The sequence below is a fragment of the Myotis myotis genome, unplaced genomic scaffold (genome assembly GCF_014108235.1).
Source record: "Myotis myotis isolate mMyoMyo1 unplaced genomic scaffold, mMyoMyo1.p scaffold_m19_p_2, whole genome shotgun sequence".
Classification (NCBI taxonomy): domain Eukaryota; kingdom Metazoa; phylum Chordata; class Mammalia; order Chiroptera; family Vespertilionidae; genus Myotis; species Myotis myotis.
The window spans coordinates 145,867,624-145,894,376 of record NW_023416324.1 but is presented as its reverse complement, the minus strand read 5'-3'; the positions used below and the strand labels follow the sequence as shown (position 1 = coordinate 145,894,376).

At 39.8% G+C, this 26,753-nt stretch overlaps 1 protein-coding gene across 8 annotated transcripts in view; it reads left to right on the top strand.

Moving 5' to 3' along the window:
• LOC118675362 (leukocyte surface antigen CD47-like) overlaps nucleotides 1-26,753 on the top strand; it is a 55,623-nt gene that overhangs the window by 9,167 nt on the left and 19,703 nt on the right. For 7 of the 8 annotated variants that reach the window (XM_036347988.1, XM_036347980.1, XM_036347981.1 and 4 more), the window contains exons 2-3: nucleotides 7,495-7,842; nucleotides 16,775-16,864. In XM_036347988.1, the coding sequence (XP_036203881.1) occupies nucleotides 7,495-7,842; nucleotides 16,775-16,864 (438 nt within the window). Of the gene's footprint in view, nucleotides 1-3,467; nucleotides 3,540-7,494; nucleotides 7,843-16,774; nucleotides 16,865-26,753 lie in introns of those variants that run through there. The other variant, XM_036347987.1, reaches the window with a different exon arrangement.

Sequence of the window (26,753 nt, the reverse complement as noted above, 5' to 3'; positions counted from 1 at the left end):
GCTGGCCAGTACCCGCCCACACCAGCCTGCTGCGTGCACAGCCTGGCCTTCGGTTGTCCCTTCTGTTGTTTTGGACGTTACAGATCCTGGCTCTTTATATATATACTAGAGGCCCGTGCACAAAAATTTGTGCACTTGGGGGGGGAGAGGGGGTGCCTCAGCCCAGCCTGTGCCCTCTCACAGTCTGGGATCCCTCAGGGGATGACCACCTGCTGGCTTAGGCCCACTCCCCAGGGGATTGGGCCTAAGATGGCAATCAGACATCCCTCTGGCAGCCTGGCAGCCCTCGCGGGATGTCCACTTGCCAGCGGGGAGCAGGCCTAAACTGCAGTCGGACATCCTTAGTGCTGCTGAGGAGGCAGGAGAGCCTCCCACCACCACCACTGTACTGGCAGCCATCAGCCTGGCTTGTGGCTGAGCAGAGCTCCTCCCATGTGAGAGCGCCCTGACCACCAGAGGGCAGCTCGTGCATTGAGCGTCTGCCCCCTGGTGGTCAGTGTGTGTCATAGTGACCAGTCATTCCCAGTCTTTCTGCTGTTAGGGTCAGTTTGCATATTACCTTTTTACTATATAGGATAGAGGCCTGGTGCATGGGTGGGGGCCGGCTGGTTTGCCCTGAAGGGTGTCCCGGATCAGGGTGGGGGTCCCACTTGGGTGCCTGGCCAGCCTGGATGAGAGGATGATGGCTGTTTGCAGCTGGTCACACACCCTTCAGGGTGGGGGTCCCCACTAGGGTGCCTGGCCAGTCTGGGTGAGGGGCTGAGGGCCGTTTTCAGGCTGGCGGGTGACTGAAGCTCCCAACCTCTCCTTTCTTTCTTTTTTTTTTTTTATTCTGGGATTTATTTACCTTCTATGGCTGTCAATGGAACTGAGAGCCGGCTTTAGCTCTGAGGTTCGGCTCCAGCTCTGAGACCTCAGCTGCTGAAAGGAGGTATCTGGGTTTGTTTGGCTTCTATAATTGAAACAGTGTTGTAGCTCCAGCTCTGAGACCTCAGCTGCTGAAAGGAGGTATCTGGGTTTGTTTAGCTTCTATAATTGCAACATTGTTTCTTAGAATGTAGCTCAGAGGCCAGCAGCGGCAGGCGGGGAACCTTGGCTTCCTCCATCACTGGAGCAAGCAAGCCTCCTGTTCGTTTCAGCTGCCTGGCTGCTGGCCGCCATCTTGGTTGGCAGTTAATTTGCATATCACCCTGATTAGCCAATGGGGAGCGTGTTGGAGGTACGGTTAATTACCATGTTTTTCTATTATTAGATAGGATACTAGAGGCCCGATGCATGAAAATTCATGCACTGGAGGGGGTGTCCCTCAGCCTGGCCTGCCCCCTCTCACAGTCCGGGAACCCTTAGGGGTGGGAGGCAACCCGACGATCAGGGGAAAGTGATGTCACATCACACCTCTGCTACTGCCACTGCTGAAAGCACAAGCCTTGGCCGGCCCTGGTTATCTGAGCCTCAGGCGGCCCTGGGCGGTTGGGAAGCCGCCCTCCGAGGTTTGCCTGTGCCTTGGGCTGGCCTTGGGTGGCTGGGGGGCTGAGGGGACTGGGGGTGTCCGGAGGCAGGCACAGCAGAGCTGAGGAGACTGGGCGGCGCCATCTTGTAGCTGTGGGTGCCACTATCTTTGTGATAGTGTGAGGGTCAATTAGCATATTCCCTCTTTATTAGATAGGATATATATAGAAGATTGGGAAGAGAGAGAAATAGGAGGGATTTTCTAAAGTTGGTGAATATTTGAGTATGTTTTTAAGTGTTTAAAACAAACAAAACCAAAACCTATGTAAGTGGAATAGGGGCATGTGGGAGGCTGATAATCAACTAGGAAAGTCCTTGAAGATATTCATGGGTGGGGAGGCAAAATGGAAATTAGGTTTCAGGTAAAGAGGTTCATTTCTAAAGATGAACAGTGGGGATATGTGGGAGAGAAATGTGGATTGTTGGATTTACAGGTAAATTTATAGGTGAAGAATATTTGAAGCTTCTGGCTTCTCATCTGGCATTGCTGATGGACTCAATTTGAATCCTATATAATAAAAGCCTAATATCCAAATTGTCCCCTCAACTGGGAGTTTGACCTGGAGTTTGTCCAGGAGATTGGAAGTTTGACTGCTCACTATGATGTGAGTTACCACCAGGGGCCAGCACGGAACATGGTGGGTGTCTTCGAAGTGCTGAGACCTCTCATCAGCTACCTAGGGGCAGGGGTGACAGGGATGGAGGTGCGGTGAGAATGCTGGGTGTTCCCCGAACTCACTCTCACTCCCCCTGCTACCCTCCCCTAGGACGCCAGAGTTTGTGTGCCAGTGAAGCCGCCGAGCTCAGGTGCTGGGCGCCCATAAAGATCTCTCCCTGCACCCATGCAGCCCCTTCTGGGTGACCTAGGCCATAGCCACCAGGACCACAGGAGCCGGTCACGCTCCTTGTGGGTTCGTGCAAGAGCCGGTCTGCAAGGCCAGCTGGGAGAGAGCGCCTTGCCCACGTGGCTTCCATGCAGCGCCGCTAGGTGGTCCAGGGGTCCACAATGCACCAGGGCCAGCAGCATCCGGCCGCGCTCACTGCATCTCCCTGTGGGGACTCGGGAGCCATGATTCAGGCGGAAGGGGGTGTGCAGGAACCTGGGGGCCCAGGTGCTGCCCAGGGCCTGGAGGTCAGCTGGGACCTGCCCTTCCATGCCAGACACTTGTGCTTCGATTGTTGGCCAGGCCTAGGGACTGTACCCATGCATGAATTTTGTGCACTGGGCCTCTAGTTAAGAAATAAGAAGAGAGGGCTGCTTTGGATAGTATGGAATAAGCTCTTGTAGAAGGAGAGTGATTTAAGAGCTGATGTAAAGGAGAGAAACTTGTTTAAAAAGATTGAAGACCACCCAAGTGGGCGGGGACGATGACACTTTTCTGGTGTTTCCCTGATACAACACGCATTTTCTTAGAAACCTGTAAGACTGATTCCTGCCCTGTACTGCCCTTCCAGAGCACTTTGCTCAGACAGGAAGGAAGACACGTAATCCTGTGTTATAAAAAGTACATATCATTCCCCCAAGTGAGAATTGGAAGCTTTGAAAAGATAATTCACACCCTGCGCCCCATCATTGTACCCACACATCCTATCACAATGTTTCTCATCAGTTAATTCTCAATAAATCTTTGCTGCATTTTTAAAAACTCTGAGCCATATATTGAGCCTTTTTGCAACCACATGTTGGCCGTCTTCAGGACTGTGGAAGGAGATGGTTAGATTGGTGATTGGTATTCACAGAGATTGTAGAGTTCAGTATTTTTGCCACTCAACATAAAATAATTTTCCATTTCATTTTTGATTTATTGTAAACCCTGACATCACTGATGGTTATATTAATACCTTTCTATCTGATTCAGACTGCTATCGGCATATCTTAATTATTCAGAATTTTCTTACTCATGTTAGTTATTTGTGTTTCTTTGTTTTTTCTGTTTTAAATCTTTTCTTCACTTTGTTTTTCCATCAGAAGGCAGTAGGCGAAAGGGAGGAAACCCAAATCAGATACTTTTATTACTTTTAGTGATTAAGTAAGTATTTATAGAAGATGTAATTGTGGTTAACAGTTGGTAGAGTGACATTTTTGGACTACCCTTATTTATTAATTACTAGAGGCCTGCTGCACGAAATTCATGCAAGGTTAGGGTCCCTACCATCAGGGCCAGCCATCAGGGCCGATTGGGGCCTTCCAGCTCCCAGCCAGGGCCTTTCTTTGTTCCACACAGCCCCCTGGTTGTCAGCACACATCATAGCAAGCAGTCGAACTCCGAGTCTCCTGGTCGAACTCACGATGGGACACTTTGCATATTAGCCTTTTATATATATAGATAGTGCAAGTGTTATTCAAATTATGGTTTATCCAGGTCAATTTTAGTTTAATTTTTATTACCAGCACTAATTCTACTAGTATTTAAATGGATTCAGCTATAAGATCTTGCATATTACAACAAATAATGCAGTGCAATTAGTACTTCCTGTATTCTGTTGGAAATCCATTCTCTAAGCAGAAGTTATAAAATTGTCGAGTGTTTGCCAACCACTTTTTACTTACGGAGAGCATTCTAAATGCGTTTACATGTATCTTTTATTGAAGGACAATTTTTAGAAAGTAATATCTTGACTCAAACAAATATAAAATGACCATCTGTCAAAGATTTAATTCACACATTAATAAGCAAATTAGCAGGATGGTAAAACCATCTTGGCTTTTAAATAAAGTTGGAAGAAAAGACACATGTATAGGCAACCAGGAAAGCTGTAATGAATTAGTGAATATATGCAATTGGTTAACATCCTTATGGCAATAAAATGTAATTTTAAAAAATCCTCTCTTCCAGATTAACCAAGGTACTCATATGCATATATGCATAACCTCTGGACACAGATAATAGGGTGGTGAAGGCTTGGGCGGGAGTTGGCTAGAATGGGTCAACGGTGGAGAAAGGGGGCCATATATAATACTTTCAACAATAAAGATTTAAAAAAAATAAAGTATGCAAATTAAAAAGAAAACAAATAAACAAAAAAAACCCCTTAAAATCCTCTCTTTTACCAGGTGGAAATTAATTACGCAACAACGTTTATGTCTCACTCTGTGGACATGAATCATTTGCATTACTCTCAGTTTTCTACAACTTAATAAAATTGTAAAATAGCTACGTCAAACACAGTGAAAGGCACAGTCCTTATAGATTCAGATATTCCCACGGGATCTGTCAGACAACACCCAGATCCCCACTGAAAGGACACTATCTAGTCCTTTTGTCCATTTTAAAATTGAGCACCATATTTTCTGACACTTCTTTTCTAATTCCAACATCACAACCACTTTCTTCTCTCCTTGTTATGCACTATAGCCTCCCCACCAATGCTTCTTTCTCAGGGGAAATAATTCAGAACCCCATGGTTTTGAAAAACGCAATTGGAAATCCAGGTTTTGCCTGGGGCTTCCTAATACAGGGATGGCTAGAAGTGTAGAGAACTGGGAAGAAGTCAGCTTGTGAGCCACAAGCTTGGTTCAGACTGCAAATTCCCAGAAACATAACAATTTGCACCTCCCAGTCAGAGAAGGTCTAGAATCTAGATCAAGCAAGTTAAACTCAAAAGCTAACACTGGCCAAATAAGCAAGGTTTAAGTTTATGTGGACTGCAAAATAACAAAAGCTTCAATTTTCGTAGAAATTTAGGTTTATTTCAATAGAGACATGCTGAATACAAAGGGCTGAAATAAATGAGTAATTGTTAACAAAATAATAGAGCGTTTTAATAAAAATTAATATTTTTTCGTGATCATTAACTTACCAGATACTGAATACCTGCACAAATTAATAAGCGTACTGCAAATAAACCTATTTTTCTTGTTCTTTGAAAGTGAAATATTCCCTATTCTGCACACCAAACAAGTCAGTACAAGACTAATGACGTGGCAACTGGCTGCTAAAATATTCACTGCTAGTATTAGTGGAGAGAAATGGTGCACCTGCGCATAAGGTGCTTAAGGGAAATGAATGCAACACCATTATAGTAACCAGTCATTAGCGAACATTGCAGTTCGTTCGTTATTAAGAACTAGAAACCCTGCACATGAATCCATGCACCAGTAGCTCTCCAGTAGCTTGCTGCCGCCCTCCAGTAGATCTCTGCCCACTGCCCTGCCCTCCTGTAGCTTCCCCCTCGCACCTCTCCCCACACCCCCCTCATAGCTTGCTGCCCTGCTCCCTCCTGTAGCTCTCCTCTGCCTGCTTGTAGCTCCTTGCCCCAGCAGTAGCTCCTGCTGATCCATGATCGGGTCGTCCTTACGCAGTCGGTTGTTACGCTTCATGGTGTAACGACCATTTGCATATTACATCTTTATTTTATAGGATTATGTATAAAACAATATTGTAAAAACTAAGTTATGGAATGTTTATTAAAACATTTCTTACATACTGTTATATTGGCTGAGCTGCAAAAATATTCATTGTGGGCCACGAGTTTGACATGTTGAGTCTAGATCATTGCATAAAAATGCTGTTTTGCCCAGTTTTTAGAGTATTACCTGCATATGTACAGCACAGCATTGTTGAGAGGGCTCTTGTCCATGTATTTGCTCCTTTGATACTCGCCATAATTCTGTGAAGCTGTCCGGTGTTCATTTCTGATCCTTTGCTTGCAGAGAGTAAACCAAGGCCTAGAAAAGTTATGTGAATTGCTTAAGGTCACATACTGACAAGGGACAGGTAGAATTTGTACCCAGGCTTTCTGAACCTTGTTCAGTTCATATTTCACTGTGCATCCTAGCATTCAACTCAATGGGCATTTATCGAATACTATGGTTCTAGAATAATAACATCCTAAGCCCCTGAGTTTTATTCCCAATTTATTTAGAAGGAAGAACTATAAGGATGAACTATTAAAGCTGATATTTATATTTGTTAATGCTTTATGGTGTTTTTTTTGTTTTGTTTTGTTTTTTGGGGAAAGTCCAACTAACTACCTAGATAAAATAGTTGATAAATGGCTAAAAAATATGGGAAGAACTATAATTTCTCCACAATCTTAAACATATTAGGTGAAAGATGAGTGATTGCATTTTCCTTCCCAATCCCTATTTTGTAAGACAACTGGTAGTTTATCCTATTGATAAGTGTTTAATAGAATATATTGTATTTATTAGCAGTATCTATTGTCTTCAACTTGTTTCTTAGCTTTATTTTGAGTGGTTTATGGTTTTTAGGAGGAAGGAATACCTGTAATATGCATTTGGAAATTGTTGTTCTCTAGTTTCAATGAAATGTGGGAGTGAGAAAGTGCCTTTCAATTGTTTATATCTCTTTATAGTATTTGCATACCAAATGTCCATTGCTGTCAGTATTTTGCAATGCGATATAGCCAGAGAATATGTTTGTTCCTTAGCATTCTAAGACTTCCCATCTTAGAGGAAAGATGTGATGTGGTTCATCTGATTTACTTTTTATATTAAAGTCCAGTATAGCTCACCACCTTGCTTGGAAATGCAACCAAAAGATAGAGATAAACTTCATATGGGTTTTGCAAGTTATGTTTGGAGGCAGTATATAGAAGTTGAAACTAAATATAATATTTGGTTTGATTTTCTGTTCAAAATTTTTCCATGGTAAGGACAATATTTTTCTACGTACATCAGTGAGCAACAATGATTACTTCAAAGCTTCTGAAGCCAAATATACACCTGCATGCTCCAACACAGGTTGCTGAATTTATTACCAATACTCTTGGTAATGTATACTGTGTATTACTGAGAATGAACAAGGAAAAGTTACAATGGTCTCTACTATCTGTGCACCTTAATATTAAAATAACTTGTTTCCCTTCTTCACCAGCCCTGCCTTCTCTCTGTAGCTGCACAGCATACTTAAGGGGACAATTGAAGCATTGCTTTTTTATCTTAAGGATTTGTAATGTACCTAAGATCTTATGCTACAGAATTCTATAATGATATGAAACTCTTTTCTTTTTCTTTTCCAGGTTCAGCTCAGCTAATATTTAATATAACCAAATTTGCAGAATACACCACTTGCAATAAAACTGTTGTAATTCCATGCCTCGTTAATAATGTGGAGGCACAAAACCTTAAAGAAATGTTTGTAAAGTGGAAATTCAGAGATAAAGACATTTTCTTCTATGATGGAGATAAAAATGAATCCAGCCCCAACATTAACTTTTCGAGTGCATTCATCGTTCCGGAAGCACTACTAAGTGGCATTGCCTCTTTGAAGATGGCCAAGAGCCATGCTGTCCCAGGAAACTACACTTGCGAAGTGACAGAATTAACTAGAGAAGGCGAGACCATCGTGGAACTAAAATATCGTGTTGGTAAGAATTTTATAATCTTTCATTTTATTTGTCCTGCAGTAACCTGATCCTATTAGAAATGGGGCACAATGGGGCGAGGAACTCCTTTGAATCAAAAAGTAGGTTATGACTAATAAATGATTACGTAATATTCAGCAGCTTTAAGATCATGAGTTTTACTTGTTCTTCTACTTTTCATAATAAAACTCCTTTGCTGTTTGTTGTTTGTGTATTGTCAGGTTCTCAAACTTTTGGCCTGAAAACTATTCTGTTGGGGTGAGGGGTCCTAGCATCATTTAATATGCATTTTTTGTTTGCTGCTCTCAAAAGTACTATCTTTCATGTGATTAATTTTCCATGATCTTTCCAATTATGTACCTTTATTTCTTATTACCTGTACTTTGGTCAAGGGCTGAAAAGTCCCAGCCATGCTCCAGCTGGAAAGAATAGATTAGAAGGAGAATTGAGAGATTAAAAATAAGGTTACAATGATGTTTTCTTGAGCTTTCATGTGCTCAGCCTTGCTATGGTGTGTGTTCTTTTTCTTGGCCAAGATGAGGGAGAGCTAGGGATCCAACAGAATTAATTTGAATTCAGCCTTGGTTATAGCACCATGATTGTGCCTTCTTCACAGACTTGGGCTGGTGAGTTGCATAAAGCAGTAAAGCTAGCTGAAATAAACAATCTGCTTTCTTTCTAGTCCTTGCCATGCCAGCTGATTACTTTAACCACATACAGGTGCATACTGACTTTCTATTTTGAAAGCTCTATTTAGAACCACTAGTCATATTACTGCTCTCAGGATTAGACAAGCCTTTGAGATCTATGCTTTAGATGGGATAAGATCATTCAGTTGAACCAACTATTTGCCTTCTATTCTTCTAGCATTTCCTGTTATGAAATGTCTATTACCAGATGGGAAATGGGATATTTATTCTGATGGAATATTTTGACATTGCTTAGGATTAGGAATCAGGAGGTTTGATTACATCCCCTATTCTGCAACGTAACTATTTGTCTCTATTGAAATTGAGGAGTTACTTCACTGGGTCCAAGTTACCTCATCTCTAAAATGAGGGTGAAGCCCTAGCTGGTTTTGCTCAGTGGATAGACCATTGGACTATGGACTGGAAGGTCCCAGGTTCGATTCCTGTCAAGGGCACATGCTCGGGTTGCGGGCTCGATCCCCAATAGGAGGCGTGCAGGAGGCAGCCGATCAATGAGATCAGTGATACTCTCTCATCATTGATGTTTCTATCTCTCTCTTCCTCTCCCTTGCTCTCTGAAATCAATAAAAATATATTAAAAAATAAAAATAAAAAAATGGGGATGAAAATAGATTCCTGCTTTATGTATTCTACAGTCTAACAAGCATCATGAGATCCCTTGTGTACCAGTCCTTTGTAAACCAAAGTACTTTGCAAATGTTAGTTGTGTTCCTAGGATGTTTATTTTATGAAGTGAGGTTCTGAGGTGTAGAACCTGGGCTGTCATGAGAGGGGTGTCTGTGTGGTGTAGCATGGGCAGGAGATGGCTTCGAGCAGACTTCGGAAGGCTTTTCTGCTCAAAAATCTCTCCTACATTGGAAATGTCATTAACTCACAGTGGGGGTGGGTGATTTTGGATTAGAGTGTAGGTCACTTAGAGGAGAATTGTTACCTCAAGACTTAAAGGCCCGACTATAGGATGAAGATGGATGGGAAAGGATACCAATCTCTGGAATAAAGACAAAGTTTGTAATTGTCTGTGTGATTGTTTCATCTTTGTATTCCAAGTCCCCTAAAAATATAAGAACTATGCTTACTGTTGGGGCCATTAAAATGTGAGGGTGGTGTTTTGTTGTAGAGAATGTAGAAGATTCTACCTGAGGTCTCAGACATTTGGCTTGCACCCATTTTTATTTTTTGAAAGAGTTATGGAATCACATGAAGTTTCAAAGATAGATCAGAGAGGTGCTGTGTACTCTTACCCAGCTGCATCCAGTGGTTACATTTTATGTAACAGTAGTTAAATGCCAAAACCACCCAGTTCACAATGTTAAATTGTGTATATATTTCTTTTTCTTTTTATCACATGTGTACATTTCTGTAATGACCACCGCCATCAGAATATAGAATATTTCATTAACATGAATATCTCCGTATGCAGCTCCTTTATAGTCACCAGCTCCGTTACTATCCCTAACCTGTTAAGCATAATTTGCTCTCCATATCAATACCTTTGTCATTTCAAAAATGTTATATGAAAGTATGTAACCTTTTGAGACTGGCTTTCTTTTTTTTCTTCACTCAGCACAATGCCTTTGAAATCTATTAATGCATAGCATCATATAGCAATACCTCACTCTCTAAGTAATATTCAATGCTATGGGCATATCACACCTTGTTTAACCATCTACCTACTATAGGATATCTGGTTGTTTTCAGTTGTTTTTGGCTATTGCTATAAACAATCATGTACAGGTTTTTATGTGCATATAATCTGCATTTCTCTGGATAAATACATAGAAGTACAACTACTGGGTCATATGTATGTATAGGCTTAGTTTTTGAAGAAACTGCCAAACTCTATTCCAGAGTGGTTGTTCCATTGTTCATTCCCATCAGCAACATAGGAGTGATGTAGTTCCCCCACAGCGTTGCCAGCATCTGGTGTTGTCACTGTTTGCACCATTTTTTTTTTTTAAGGAAAAAAGAAAAAAAAAGAAACTCCTCTCCCAAAAAGGTTAATTGAAACAGGTTCTTGCAAATTTATTGTGATAACTTTACTTATCCATCTTGTGAACCCTGGGGATTTAAGCAGTGGAAGCCATTTTTACTGTTGTGCTTTTTTTTTTTTTTTAATATAGGCATAAAGGAGAATTGAAATTGCTTAATAGAGAATTCCACTTAGTAGAATGTGGATTAATGGTAGCCAATCTTTGTTCCCTTTTGGGGAGCACAAGGACTAAATATGTTAAAATATAATTGAAATACAGTTTTGCCTGTGTAGACTATAGTACCATAGAGAGGACACAGAAATTTGAATTTAGAAAGCTTTTTTCTATACTTCACCATTTTCTTATTTTATTTTATTAAAGAACTCTTTACTCTTGAAAGTATTACATATGTCCTCTTTTTTCCTCATTGACCCCTTCCTCCCCACCCTGGCCCTTTGCTCCAGTCCTTCACATTGCCTGTGCCCATGGGTTATGCATATATCCATACAATTTCTTTGGTTGATCTCTTTCTACCCACCCCTGCCTTCCATCTGAGATTGGACAGTCTGTTCCATTCTTCTATGTGTCAGGATCTATTTTGTTCATCAGTTTATTTTGTTCATTACATTCCACCTGTGAGTGAGATCATGTTGTACCTTTTTCTATTTTGAGAAAACTTAGGTAAGACATTCAAACTATCTGGCCCTCAGTTTTTATCTGTAAAGTGGGAATACTATCTTAATCACAGGATTGTTTTGAGATATGTTAATCTCTCCTTTAAAAATATTTATTGCATGCCTATTTTGTGACAGGCACTGTACTAGGCCCTTTGAATTTAGTGGTGACTAAGACATGATCCCTGATTTCAGTGATACAATTACAGCACAAATAAGAGCAGTACAGCCCTAACCGCTTTGGCTCAGTGGATAGAGTCTTGGCCTGCGGACTGAAGGCTCCCAGGTTCGATTCCGGTCAAGGGCATGTACCTTGGTTGTGGGCACATCCCCATCGATGTTTCTAACTCTCTATCCCTCTCCCTTCCTCTCTGTAAAAAACACACAAACAAACAATAAAATGTATATTTTTTTAAAAAAGAATAGTACAATGACATTTATTTGAGCACATACCAGATATTTTATATTGTGTCCTATGATCCCAGGAACTCTGAAAGATGGATATAGGACTTACCATTTAAAAGCAGAGAGATTTAGGGTACTTATTTAAAGTCAGAGTCATAGCTAGAATATTAACCTAGATCTGTCTTCAAAACCCAGTATTGTTTTTTATCCCCATGGTGTATAGTTTCTGTTACAACACCTTGTACACAACCAAATACTAAATATAAATAATAGTTATAAAATCTGTTAATAATGTCTATATTTATATTATTAATGATACAAACACTTGGAAGCTTAAAATTTTACATTTTTCCAAATAAGCTTTAGTGTTTTTTTTAAAGACAGAGCTTCCGTCATTGTCAACATGATATACATTATGTTCATAATGTTGACATGATGGCATTGCAAGATCCTTATGTTAGTTTTCTAGTGCTGTGTAACAAATAACCACAAATTCACCAGCTTTAAAGAGCTCCCGTTTATTAGAGTACAGATTCTGGTCACAGTGTGGCTGGGGTCTAAAAGAAAGGCGTTTCCAGGCTGTATTCGCAAATGAATACTGTTCCAAGCTCACATGATTGTGGCAGAATTTAGTTCCTGCTGGTTGTAGGACTGAGGTCCCTGTTTCTATGTTGGATGTCTGCTCTGGACTTTTCTCAGATCTTAGAGGTTTCTCATTCCTTGTCATACAGCCTCTTCCACACTTCAAGCCAGCAAAGGAATACCACCCTCTCATTGAAGTCTTGTGACCTGTTGTATTTCTTATGCCAGGAAGAGCACAAATCCTCTTTAGGGCTCACCTCACTAGGCCAGTCCTCTCCAAGGACAATCTCTTTTTCTTAAAGTCAACTGATTGAGGACCTTAATCACACCAAGCAAAATCCCTTTGGTCATGTGACACAACAATTCTGGGGATGAAATCCATTCTATTCACAGTCCCACCTGAACTGCAAGGGAAAGAAATTATAAAAGGCTGATTGCAGGGATTTGCGGTTTGATTAAGTAACTGAGGCTATAGCAATTTATTGCCTCAGAAAAGCCATCACAATCCTAAAATGTCAAGTTATTATGTGGCTTAAATTTTAGTGTAACTTTTATTGTGACTTCCTTCGTTTGTGGAAACTGATGTTCTCTGTGTTTGTGAAGGTTTACCATGCACAGGCGTACCTCAGATATGTTGCAGGTTCGGTTCTAGACCACAATAAAATGAGTAATGCAATAGAGCAAGCTGTAATCTTTTTGCTGGTGGAGGGTTTGTCCTTCAATTAGTAAAAAGGCAACATCAATGAACACAATAAGCAAAGCGCAATAAAATGAGGTATGCCTCTATATATTTGAAGAAGCCCAGTAAATTGATTGGAGTGATTTATTCATTTTTTGGTTATCCCATTTTGTACACAGTGGTAAGAGAAATGAAATGGTGGGGTTTTATAATATTCCAGCTTGGCAACAAAATTTAAATAGTCTCTTAATAACATTTATTTGCCTTTTCAATAAAGGGGTTTATCTTCCTGGGAGACACTCGACCTGACCAGGAATTGGGAGAGAGTAATAGGCACAGTTGTCAGCTATACAGTGAGTGGAATGACAGCGTAGATGCCCTTGGTTTATTTTTCTTAATCCTGAGGTGGAATACTAACTGATATTGTTCTTAGTCCTTTTTAAGCTTTATTTTTTAGTGCCATTGAAATTTAGAGCTCAAGGGAACCTTAGAGAACTATCTTGCCTTCTTCTCCCATTGGGGAACAAGAGTAAAGTCATCTGGCAGCACTACCACACCAACTCAGTAGCTTAATGGGAATATAAGTGGTCTCATAGAAAAAGTTGGGTTTCTCCCCATAATCTCATTTGGTTTTTGAACATCCGATTTAATGATCCTCCAACTCTTCTCACCTTAACAAATTAGAGACAGTAACATATTCATGTGAATTACAGCAGAGATTTGTAGCAGTGATTTTAAACTGAGAGCAGCATGGGCAACACCCCCTCCTCCCCAAACACACAAACACATACACTTACCATGGGGAATATATTAAAATCTTGGGGTGGAATCTGAGACTAAGGTGTGTGAAGTGCGTGAAATTTGAATAAACCCCGGTGATTCTGATAGGCTTCATTTAAGAATGGCTTAGACCATATTTTGTGTTCTGTAATCCCACCCTCTTCTGTCATTGAAATATCTCTCACACTTATTTCTGCACTGAGGCTTGGAGTCATCTAGGCTATTTTGCCATCTAGTTCAGGAATTGTTTTTATCACACCCTAGGTTATTGGTCATTCAAACTTCTTACCTACATGCTTGTCATGATGAGACTGTTACTTCCTAAAGGTTTGTTATCAGGCCCTTCCCGTTCTGTACGTTAAGCTAAAGTTTGCAATCCTGAAAGTTCCCACTTACTAGGAGGGCTATAGTGTTTCTCTCCCAAGTTTATTCTTCTCTAAGATAAGAATACCCAGTTGTTTCAACTCTTGCTCTTGTTTTCAGGGTTCCCCATTCCAGTCATCTTCCTTTGGAATGATTCCCTGTTTATCAACCAGGGGGGTGAGGGCATGAGTGGGGTGGGGGTGGGAGGTTAATGGGGAGATAAGGACACATATGTAATACCTTAATCAATAAAGAAAAAAAAATGTGATGAGTAAGACTGAATCAGAACTGCATTTGTGGGCCATGTCCTAGCTCCTGCCTCTATGCGATGGCTACAGTAACTTTCTGATAGGTCCCGCTTCTCTTGGATTCAATGTCCACATGGCTGCCAATGAAGAATTTTAATAAATCAGGTCATTTTTTTCCCTTCTTGAGCCTTTCCAATCACTTGTCATTGCTTTTAGAGTAAAATACAAACTCTCTTAACATGCTCTTAAGACCTAACATGAGCTTGCCCCAGCAAACTCTTCCCATCTCTCATCACTCATTTTGTATCACTAAATTTTAGCCACAATTGATTGCTCTTCCTTTGGAGTCTCTTCTTCTCTGTCTTCTCATACCAGGTTCCTTCTCATCCAAGGCTTGGATCCAGTTCCTCTCCCCAGAGCCCTTTCCTTACTACACACAAGGGTCTGTTCACCCATTCCCATTCCTCAAGCTCATCAGCCCATCTGCCTTGTTCACTGCTGGACCTCAAATACCCAGAAGAGTATCCTAGCCATGGTGGGCTTTCAATAAATGTTTGTGTAATAAGTGCAAAATGAGTGGCCAGACCAGGGTCAAATATTCCTCTTATTTTCAATAATAGATCCTAAGGTGGTTGAAGATTGTTTCCTTGTAGAGGGAGAGAGGCCAGTGAAAGAACATTTCATTGTCAGCTGATCTTGAACAAAAGATCAGATACTGACTGTATTTTGAAGGTAGAGCCCAGAGAATTGACTGTGGAACCAGATGTTGGGTGTGAGAGAAACCAAGTAGTCAAGGATGACTCCATGATATTTGGCCTGAACAACTGGAGAAATGGAGTTACCACTACTGAGATGGCAAAAACCAAGAGGGAGAGGTATGGTGAGGGTGGGTAGAGGGGTATCAAGAGTCAGTTAGGGACATGCAAACTTAAAATCCTTAATTCACGCAGCCTCAGTTTTCTCAGTGGTAAGGAGGGGTTCATAATTCTTCACATAATAATTATAAGGATTGAGAAGTTAATGTTTCAAAACCAAATAATAAAGTGGGTAGAAGAAAGGAAGTTGATTAATAGTCACTAAATCATGGAGTTTTTACCAGATCCTTCAGGCATGTGGAAACTCAGAAAGGTTTTTCCTGTAGGATTTTAGACCGAATGGAAATGGGCTTTCTTTGGTATAGGAAGAGATTCAGTAATTCAGTTGGAAATTAAAGTGGCATTGATTCAGGGTACCTGAAAATATCAGTCTCTTGGTGGATCTGCAACCATGGGAGCATCACAAAAGCCTGTCTTCTATTCACTCACTAAACTGTCCTATGACTATTTCAACCATCAATAGTAAACCTATTGAGTCTCTGCCATGTACAGGCAAAATGTTGGAATCTGGAAAGCTACTATTTCGAAGATAAGAATTGATAGTGTTGTTATATTCTGGGGATGATTATGAACCTTTACCAGAGTTTAGCATTATAAGCTTAACCCAAGAAATGTGTGACTAGCATTATGGTGTGAAAGCCCACAAGGATCCTCACATGTGGATACAGTGGAGATTTTGAAAGGGATCATTTCAGAGCAACACCAGTGCTTGACTTGTGCACTATTCAGAAGTGTTCCTCACCCAGCAAGTCTTCCAGTCTAGGCAAACTCTGAAAAGCTTTCCGTGCATATACCTGGCTTTATTGTTACAGGAGAAATTTCATCAATAAAAATATGGCCTTAAGCATTGATCAGATGCAATTAAACGTAATTTTTAAAAGTTCTCAGCAAATTTCATTAGAAGTCTTAATATCACAATTTCCTTTCTATAGGATGGGTAGCTGCATTTTCACTGTTTGGGTAACACATGTTCCACTTGATAGAAGCTTCCTTACTACCTAAAGCTCCTCATGTTACTTTTTGTCAGCAGTCATTTTAAGACTAATTATTTATGAATTCATCCTCTGTTCCAGAGTAAGTTTCAGAAAAGCTCAGGCTCACATCTGTCTTACTCTTAGGTCACAATAAGACCAAGGGTAGGGTACCCAGTTGTACTACTTCCTCACTCCTGTCCCCTGAGTCAGTCTTTACAGGAAGATAACTCTTCCTTTGAGGTAAATTCTTGGCACATTACACATACAGGCAATCACTATAGGACCCCATAATTATAACTGTAGTTAATGTTCACTGAGCACTTTGAGGGGTCAAGCTTTGTTTTTAGCTCTTTTCATATCTTAACTTTGTTAATAATTAACAGTAGTCGTTCAAGGTGTCACTAATTGTTGTACTGGTGTAGCAACTGAGGAACAGAGAGTTGTTAGAATGTCCAAGGTCACACAGATTGTAAGTTAGAATTGGGTTTCACACCCAGGCAGTGGGGCTATGGAGCCCTGTTCTCAGTTGGGGTATAGTACCTCCTTCCATAAATCACAGCTTAGGGGAAATGTGGTGGAAAACACTTAAGCAATTAGTTAATTGACTATCAATTAGCAGGACTTAAAGTTGTGATAGTAAATATTAATCATGATTTCTGTTTTCTTTTTCTCCAGTTTCATGGTTTTCTCCAAATGAAAATATCCTTATTGTTATTTTCCCAATGTTGGCTGTACTTCTATTCTGGGGACAGTTTGGTATTGTGAGTAAGTACTTGTTTCTATTTTCATTTATGTTTTAGTGATGAAATTGTCATTTTAAGGAGGCAATATTGGTGAAATATTATATTTAAATTATGTTAGGAAGTGTGATAATGTTATAAATAAGAATATACAGTCTTAATATTAATATTCTCCTTGAAGTATATTTTGTCCCTCATAATTTGCTTCAGATCCTAAGAAGTTATTTTTAAAGAATGAATAGTGGGGATCCTAATAATAACAACATACCTAAAACTCCTGCTGATTTTAATGTATACAGAGCATTTACACACACATTCTTGGTGAGTAGATGGTCACAGCTTACATTACACTGTTAAGTAGGATTTTGCACTTCTGAGCATTAAGGCTTCCCTCTCTTTATTTTCCCAGTTTGAACTTCTCTGTATACATGTGTGCATCTTTGGAAAAGCTCAGTTTGAACCATGTTGTCATCCTTACTGTGCAATTCTGCAGCCCCTAAGGAAGTAGCCCCAGGAGGGTGTGTTCTTTGATCAGGTTTTGCTGGAATAGCCATGTGTGTAAACTTCTCAGGGCAGATCTTGGTGCTGCATCAGATGTAGCATGAACAATGTAGCATTGTCACTGCTAAGTAGAAAGGTGGCATTCTGGTTGATGATTATGCTCAACCAGGTACAATTGACCCTCAAACAACATGGGGTTAGATTATGTGGGTCTACTTATATTTGGATTTTTTTCAGGAAATACTGTAAATGTATTTTCTCATCCTTATGATTTTCTTAATAACATTTTCTATTCTCTAAGTTATTACTTCATTATAAGAATATAGTATTTGATACATATAACATACAAAATATGTGTTAATTTTATCTGTAAGGATTCTGGTCCAACAGTAGGGTATCAGTAGTTAAGTTTTTGGGGAGTTTAAAGTCATATGTGGATTTTAAAAATATATATATTTTTATTGATTTCAGAGAGGAAGGGAGAAGGAGAGACAGAAACATCGGTGATGAGAGAGTCATTGATTGGCTGCCTCCTGCACACCCCACACTGGGGATCAAGCCCACAGCCTACAACCTGGCTATGTGCCCTAACCAGGAATTGAACCATGACCTACTGGTTCATAGGTTCATGGTCAACCACTGAACCATGCCAGCTGGACCATATGTGAATTTTTGACTGCATGATGTGCGGGCGTCAGCTCTCCTAACCCCTGTGTTATTCAAGGGTCAACTGTATTTCCACACCAGTTTAGTAAAGGAAATTTACTAAATTAGTGAAGTTTTGAGGTGACATTCTAAAACTTTTAAATCTTTAATCTGTAAGAGTAATATTCCTTGTCTTCCAATAGTCCACTGAAATAGTCAGTCATTGAAGGCCAGTGAACATTTATGCAAGGCAAGGAATAATGCTGATTATTTGTATTTATTTCATTCTGCAAACTTTAAAACAGTGTAAACTAGTAAAATATTGTAGTGAATTGGCCTATTGTAAATTTCACGAATTTTACTTTTACTTGGAAGTTTAAGGAATGTATATCTAAAATAGTGATTATATAAAAATGGAGAGGGGGATGACTGGGTATATATTTTAAGGATTCTCCTCAATGGATGGCACTCTGGAAATGCTTTGTGATTTCAAAGGCAAAAAAGGGGAAGTAAAAGGCTAACAGTGACAACTGTCAAGACATGTCACAACTCTTACTTTCAAAACGGTGTCTAGAATTCCTATGGAAATTTTCATACAATTTCAAAAGGCCTTTTATATCAAGCAAAAGGCTGGTATAGCATCAAGACCTCATCAGTTTCCCTGATTTAGGGAAAGCCTTGAACCCTAGTGGCAAACCCAGGCATTAAGACCTCTGTCATATAATTTTGGGTAGAGACTTGCCTTTTTTAAGATTATAAAATCATTTCAGAGTGTGATTTGTTGCAGTTGGATTGACTGCAGTTTGCTGATCGTGGCATTCTCATTAATAACATTATTTTCAGTGGATTTAACCAGGAGTGAGTCTGTTGCTGTTAACAATGTTTTGACAAAATAAGATTTATAAATTTGTTTTCTGACTAAAAATGTAATACATATCACTTTAGAATACCTTATACAATACTAAAGGCCCAGTACACAGATTTGTGCACTGGTGGGGTGTCTTGGCCTGGCCTGCAGCCTCTCGCAATCTGGGACTCCTTGGGGGATGTCAGAGAGTCTGTTTCAGCTCGATTCCCGCAGGCCAGGCAGAGGGACCTCACAAGTGCACAAATCCGTGCACCAGGCCTCTAGTATGCATATAAGATCTTTGGTTAATTTCTTCCTGCCCTCCCCCCACCTTCTCCCTTCCCTCTGAGATTCATCAGTCTGTTCCATGTTTCCATGCCTGTGGTTTCTGCTCCTGCATTTAGCGTGCCCCCTGGTTGTCAGTGTGCGTCATAGCTACTGTCTGGTCAAATGGTTGGCTGGTCAGCTGGTCGCTTAGGCATGTGTGTGTGTGTGTGTACATATATGAAGTTATAAAAAATAAACAAAAATAATCTAGAATCCCACAACCTAGAAATAAACTATTGTTCTAGTGTAGCGAATTTTCTGCTTTCTTTTCTGTCTTTTTTCTATATATTTTTGTTACTTTTCTTGAAAAAAGAAAAACCCAAATGGGGTCGTATAGCTTATATACTTGTACATAATGATTCCCCCACCTATGTTTTCAGAAATCTTGTTATAGCTGCCACTGCTCTATTTTCACAGATGCAAGTAATTTATTCAATTCTCATCTTGATTAATATTAAGGATGTTTCCAGTTTTTCTTTTTTTTTTAATACTAGGGAAATAAGGCTGCTAAGGATATGTAAAACTGTAAATGGCAGAGATATTTTAAGGCTTTTGATACGTACTCCCAAGTGTTTTCTAGAAACATTGCATCAATTACTACTACAGATGAGAATACCTGACTTTCTCTGCCCAGCCCTGACATTTTTATAATTCTAAAATCTTTGCTAATTTGATGGATAAAAAAAATCCTGTTTTAATCTTCATTTTTGTTCTAGTGAGGTGAATATTCTTTTTTATATTTATTCTACTGGTCATGTTTTAAGGAATATACTTATGAACCTAAATATTTTGGTGACAGTATTTTATTTAGGCTCATCTTAGAACAAATAACAGTGGTGTGAGTGTGTGTGTAAGGCACATAATATATTTGATTCACTCAGCTTGGACTCAGATTTGAAGGTGTGTATAAAAATATCCCCTAAACATTTGTGGAGTCCTTGTGCTGTATGATGGGCTCATTGTAAAGCACTATCCACCTTGGCCTTGTATGGCTATTTCCTTCACCAGGTCAGGGAAGTTTTCATTACTATTCTTTCAAATAGGCTTTCCATTTCTTACTCCCTCTCTTTTCTTTCTGTACCCTCATGTTGGGAATATTGATAAGCTGAATCAAGGAACTTAAGCTGAAGTTGTCCCAGAGGCTTCTTACACTGTCCTGACTTTTTTTGGGGGGGGAGGGGGAGGGGGGGTAGGATTCATTTTTCTCTTTGCTGTTCTGATGGGATATTTTCTGCTTCCTTATCTTCCAAATCCCTGATTTGATTCTCTGCTTCATCTACTCTACTGTTAATTCCCTGTAATGTCTTCTTCCTTTCAGTTCTTGCATTCTTCATTTCTGACTGGTTCTTTATGTTGTCTATCTCAAAAATGTTTCCTATCTCTTTGTTGAAGTTCTCACTGAAATATTTGAGCATCCTCATAACCAGTGTTTTGAACTCTGCAGCTGGTAGATTGCTTGTCTGTTTTGTTTAGTACTTTTTCTGGAGTTTTGTTCTATTCTTTAGTTTGGGACATGTTTCCTTCTCTCCTCATTTTGGTAGCCTTCTTATGTTTGTTTCTATGTATTAGGTAGAGTGGCTATGTCCTCCAGTCTTGGCAAAGTAGCCCTCTGTAATAGGTGTTCTGTTGCGCCCAGTGGCGTAGCATCCCATGTCACCCAAGCTAGGCTCTCCAGGCGTGCCCCCTTTGTGGGCTGTGGGCACCCTTCTGTTATAGTTGAGCCTTGATTGTTATTGGCATGTCATTGGGAGGGATTTACCCCCAGGACAATCAGCTGTGAGGACTGACAGCAACCACAGCACAGGATCTGCTGTGCAGGACCCAACTCCACAGAGCAAGACTCACTTCATCAGAGCTCTGGTGCCTGATGAGTCTGACCCTTGAGCGTCTCTCTGGTAGAAGTGGTTGGGTGATGCTTCTGAAGCTGGCCACCTAATATGCTAGGTCTAGTAGGTGCAGGCCCTTTTGCCTGTGCCTTGTCCAGGGCCATCCGGCATGAGGTACAAAGCAATCTGCAGACCGCTGTTACTTGTGCTGAGCTTGGAGGTGTCAAGGCTGCCAACCACTAGTGCTGCATCTGGGGCTACTTAGTAAGAGGCACGAGGCACACTGAGGCCAGATGCTGCTTGTTTTGGGTTTGTGAACATTTGAGAGATTTTAGGAAAATTTGAAGCATGAGCCCAGACAAGCTGTTTGTATGGAAAAGCCACTGGAAAGGGCTTGGATGAGCCTGCAAGTTGGATGGGACTGAGTCTCAGGAAATCACTAGGAAGGGGCTAACAGTGTGAGCTAGGTTGATGGAGACACAGATATGGGGCTCACCTGCTGGCTCTTTGGGGAGAAGTCTCAGCAAAGGAACAAGGGCTGCTGCCAGCACTTATGTCTGGGAAAAAGCTGACTCTTCAGCCCTGCCCCTAAAGGCAGACAATTCAGCTTCTCCAGGTATGTCCCTGACACATCTTTGAAGTTTCAGCCCGAGGCTAGAGTTCAGAGCCAATGAGTCCAAGAAGTCCTTGTTTGGGCCTTTTCCAAAGAATTGCCTGGGAGGGACTTCAGGAGCTCTTTGTCTCCTCCCTCAGCCACAATTCCCACTGTTTTTTACAGTCAGAAGTTTTGGGGAATTTTTTCCTGGTGCTGGAATCCTGGACTGGGGGACCTGATGGGGCTGGGACACCTCCCTTCTCAGGAAGGACCTCCACAGTGGAGATATCCCTTCCCGTTTTTATCCACCATGTGTCATGGATCAGCCTGTTTTTCCTCTCTACCCCTTTTACCAGTCTCCATGTGGCTTTTTCTTTTATATCCTTAGTTGTAGGACTTCCATTCAGCTAGATTTCAGGCAGTTCTCAGTCACGATTGTTCTGTAGGTTAGTTGTGGTTTTTATGTAGTTGTGGGAGGCTGCAAGTACTGTCTTTACCTATCTGTCATATTGACCTAAACTTGGGTTATATACTTTTTAGAGTGTGGTATCTTATAACTCTTAAACTATAAATAGTAACTCCTTAACTTCTTTGATGACCCTGTAAGGTCTGTATTTGACCACAGGGGATTTCTCTCAGTGGTTTTCTAGGTCTGCATGTCGGTCTTTTGGTGGTTTAAGACAAAACCTGAAACTTCCATAGGTCACACGTTCATAAAGGCAGCAGCTTGTTTTTTCACTTGTGGAGGAGAAAGAGTTTCCTTATACCAGAACAGTATCTTGAATTGATCTCAGGAGGCCATTGATCCTCTGGAGGACATGCCTGAGAAGACTTCTGAACTCCTGAAGCCAAGCTAAGAGCTCTCGCATACGGTGAGACCTAGACCATCTTTCAGAGATAAAGGTATCCTACAGAGAAGTGTCCCTAAATACCTTTGCCTTTAGCTTTAACTTACCAATTTGTAAGTTGAATCTTATACTTAGCAAGCAGCTCACAGATGACTGGAATCAAACACTGAGCTTTAACCAAAGTAACAAATCTCCGACAGTGCTGCATTTCAGGTACTTTCTTTTATTCTGACTCAGTTTCCCATCCCACTCACAGTTAAGTTCCTGGTTGGTTTTCATGGCTCTTCTTCCTCATTCTTTGATTTTATAACAGGTACTTTCCACTATTGAGATGTTTGATAAGTGATTTCAACTGCTTATCAAGACCTGTTGTTCCTGCAAGATTAAGTCTCAACTCCACCTCAAGAATTGGCTAACATTTCGAAACTCTTTGAGATAGTTATATCTAGGCTTGCCTTTCCCTTCACTGAACTTTTGTTGTTTACAAGGAATCTTTGCATTACACAAACCTGGGAGACCATAAGCATGACCACGTAAGGCAAAACTCTGTAAAGCAATTTAATAATGAGCATGGGAAATTACTATTGCTCCATGATCCCTAAATTTTTTGTTAGAACATTAAAAACTCTCTTATTATACACCTAAAACTAATATAATAGCATATGTCAACTGTAACTGAAAAAAAAATGTTTAACTCTCAGTAACAACTCTATTAGGAAATGAAACAATAATAAAACTAATATTTAGTGCATGATAAATTAAAACATTACAAACATTGAAAGTGTTTTATCAAGAGTGATTTAAACAATGCTTGCCTTCTTGTCATATAACTGAATACAAAGCAAGCATCCTTTCTATGCTTGGTGAATTGTCGTACTTCTTCTAAGTTCAGATCAGCTTCCAGTATTTTACCCTTTGCATTTTCAGTGTCATGAATGATCTCTAAGAGTTCCTTTCATGTGAAGGTTTTTGTTTTGTGGGGTTTTTTTGTTTGTTTGTTTTTGCCAGGCAAAACAAACTTCATTTTTTTAAGAAAATTGATTTTGGAGAGAGAGGACGGAAGAGGGAGAGAGAGAAAAAGAGAAACATTGATTGGCTGCCTCCCACACGCACCTGACTAGGTATCTTGAGCACAACCTGGGTATGTGCTCTGACCAAGAATCAACCAGTGATCTGTCAGTGAATGGGATGATACTCACTTAACTGAGCCACATCGCCCAGCACCAGAATCACATTTTATGGGACATCCTTATTCTTTGTGTCACAACCTCCTCTGTGTTCTAATTTATGCCAATAAGTTCACATTTACTAAGTTTCCTTGGCTGCATACCTAGAGTCTCTTGCATAGCAGTAGCATTGACATTCCCAAGTTAGCTCTTTCTTCTGTGATGTCATTTATGTTCTATTAGAATTTCACTTTCAGCATTATCACTTTTCATTTTTTTGCACTTTCACTTTTATTGCCCAGTTTCCTCTTTTGATGATCTGTTGTGAAATGTCACTGTGGTTTATCACTGGGAAACAGGAGGTAGCACAGCATATGCTTTGCTGTCTGTGAGTGAGGGGAATAGCAGATGTGCAATGACCATCCCCAACAGTCTTTAAAAGAAATGACAGGATTGGTTACTGATCATGAAGCACATCTGTTGTCTAGGTAATGATTTGTGGACAACTAAACAGATGGCAGTGAAGTTTGCACCTTATGCAATCACTCAATGAATATATTGTGGTACTGAAATTATTTGAGTTGTGATTTTAGGGGACTTATATTATTTAACTAAATAAATGGTGGTATCTCAAATTTATGCATATCAGAACTGTGAAAAGCCAGGACTGCTGTAATTTATTTCAAACTTGTACAATCTAGGCATCTTTCATTTCATTTCCTAATTTTGTAGTTCTTGCACAAAATTATTTCACAGGGATTTTAGATACTACTCAGAGGTGTTTGGGTAGCTGTCCTGAAGAAATCACTGTTGGAAGTTCCAGGAAAACATTCTCTATCACAACAGCCTTGAGATCCTGCTAACTCCTTGAGATCAAACTTGAGGACTAGCTTACTATTGAACATAATTGGTCCATGTACGCGCATTTTAAAGAAGTAGTGGAACAGGGAATGTCTTTGTAGGTTAGAAAACTTATTTCGAAGAAATGAGGACATATACTAATGGACACTGGGAAATTTCTATCTAAGAAGCTAAAATACCCTCATCATAAATATTATGACAAAGAATCATTCTGGTTGATGGCACCCATTAATAGAACTTTGTTATTAAATTTACTCTGAATTTTATTAAATAATATTGAACTCTCAGTGCTTTTTCTTGGTCCCATCCACATAATTATCACACTCTCCTATTAAATAACACTGATTTGATTTTAGAAGGAACTGAAGGAAACCATAGCTCAGCAATATACTCTTTTATAGACATTAATTGCTATTCTTTTGACCCTTTCCAAACTCAAACACCCCAACTTGCTGCATATACTCTGAAGTTATGGTATCATCCACAAGACCAGGGAACATTTGTAACCAAGACATGTGTGTTGGACAGCCTTCTCTTTAACCTTTTATATTCAAGGTGCTTGAAGCACAAAGCCTGGGCTCTTTTGTTTCTGTGTCTTGTAGACTGAGAGTATAATTTCTAGTTATGATTTATTTTGATAAAATTGTGTCATCAAAGCAAGTTGGACAGTGTATGGCATTTATTATGAAATTATTATACTTGCCTTCTGTTTTTTTGTGTATGTTTGTATGAATGTTCTAAGTACTTTTAAAACAGTGTTTTATGAAACACTATTTTATGAAAATTAAGAGTTTCATGAAAATTAAGATCATAGTTATCATTTGATCTTCAAATTGACCTGCTAATTGCACTAGATTTCATGAAGCACAACCTGCATTCTATCTTTTATGTGCTTTATATTAGTGACAAGGAAAGGAGAATTATTACTGGAGTATCTGTTTCTAACATTAGCTGTTTCTTCAGGTGACTAGAGGGACATGCCATTTCTTCAATCATATGAATTTGAAAGATTACATAAAGGCACTTTCTTAGGCTAGAGCAGCTGCATACCTTTTATTTAACTGTGGAAGATCTGGGAGTAACACTTTCGGTTACTCACTCCTCCCCTGCCCCAAACACACACACTCACTCTCATATTAGAACTAAGGGTCTTGAGGCTGCACTTGGAATAGTGATCATCACATAGTAGGTGTTAAATCAATTCTTGAATAAAGTAATCTACTTGTACCTTGATTTGGTTGAGATGGACTAATAAAAGGTCATGGTACATTGTAACTACACAGTAAATATTTGTAGAATAAATGAAGGAAGCAACCTAGCTCATTCTGAGATGTAGCTGGCTAGATTTAGTTATTTTATAGATAGTATAAGAGGAAAAACTTTAGAATTCTTAATTTTTTCACAAAAATCTAATATTTTCTCCCAATGATTTTGGTTTTCCTGTGTCAGGTAGCACTAAGGTTATAAGTTTTGTTTAAAAAATGTGAACACTGACACCACCGCATGATGGTGAGCTTGTGGAGCAACAGGAACCTTTTCCATTGCTGGTGGGAATGCAAAATGGTACAACCACTCTGGAGGACAGTTTGGCAATTTCTTACAAAATTATCTTTTATATGATGATCCAGCAATTGTGCTCATTGGTATTTATCCAAAAGGAGTTGAAAACTTATGCACATGGATAGCTACAGCAGCTTATACATGACTGCCAAAACTTGGAAGCAACCAAGATGTTTTCAGTAGGTGAGTGGCAACATGCACTGTGATTACACCCAGATAAAAAGAAATGAGCTATTACATGCATATTACTAAGTGAAAGAAGCCAATCTGAAAAGGCTACATACTGTATGTTTCCAACTACAAGACATTCTGGAAAAGGCAAAACGGTGGAAACAATGAAAACATCAGTCATTCCTAGAAGTGGGTACAGGCAGAGTGCATAGGCAGAGCACAGAGGATTTTTACGGTAGTGAAAATACTCTGTATGATACTAAAATGATGTCAATTTGCATTTGTGCAACCCCATAGAATGTACAACCCCTAAGGCAACCTACGGACTTTGGGTAATTATGATGTGTCAGTGGAGGTTCACGTTGATAAAAATTGCATGATTCTGGTGGGTGATGTTGATAATGAGGGAGTTATGCATGTGTGGGAGGCAGGGAGTTTAGGGGGTACCCTACACCTCCCTCTAAATTTTGTTGTAAATCTAAAACAGTGCTTTAAAAGTATTTAAAATGTAAATACTGCTATTTCTCATATTTTATTTTCTGTATTGATTTCAATACTTTTAGTTGA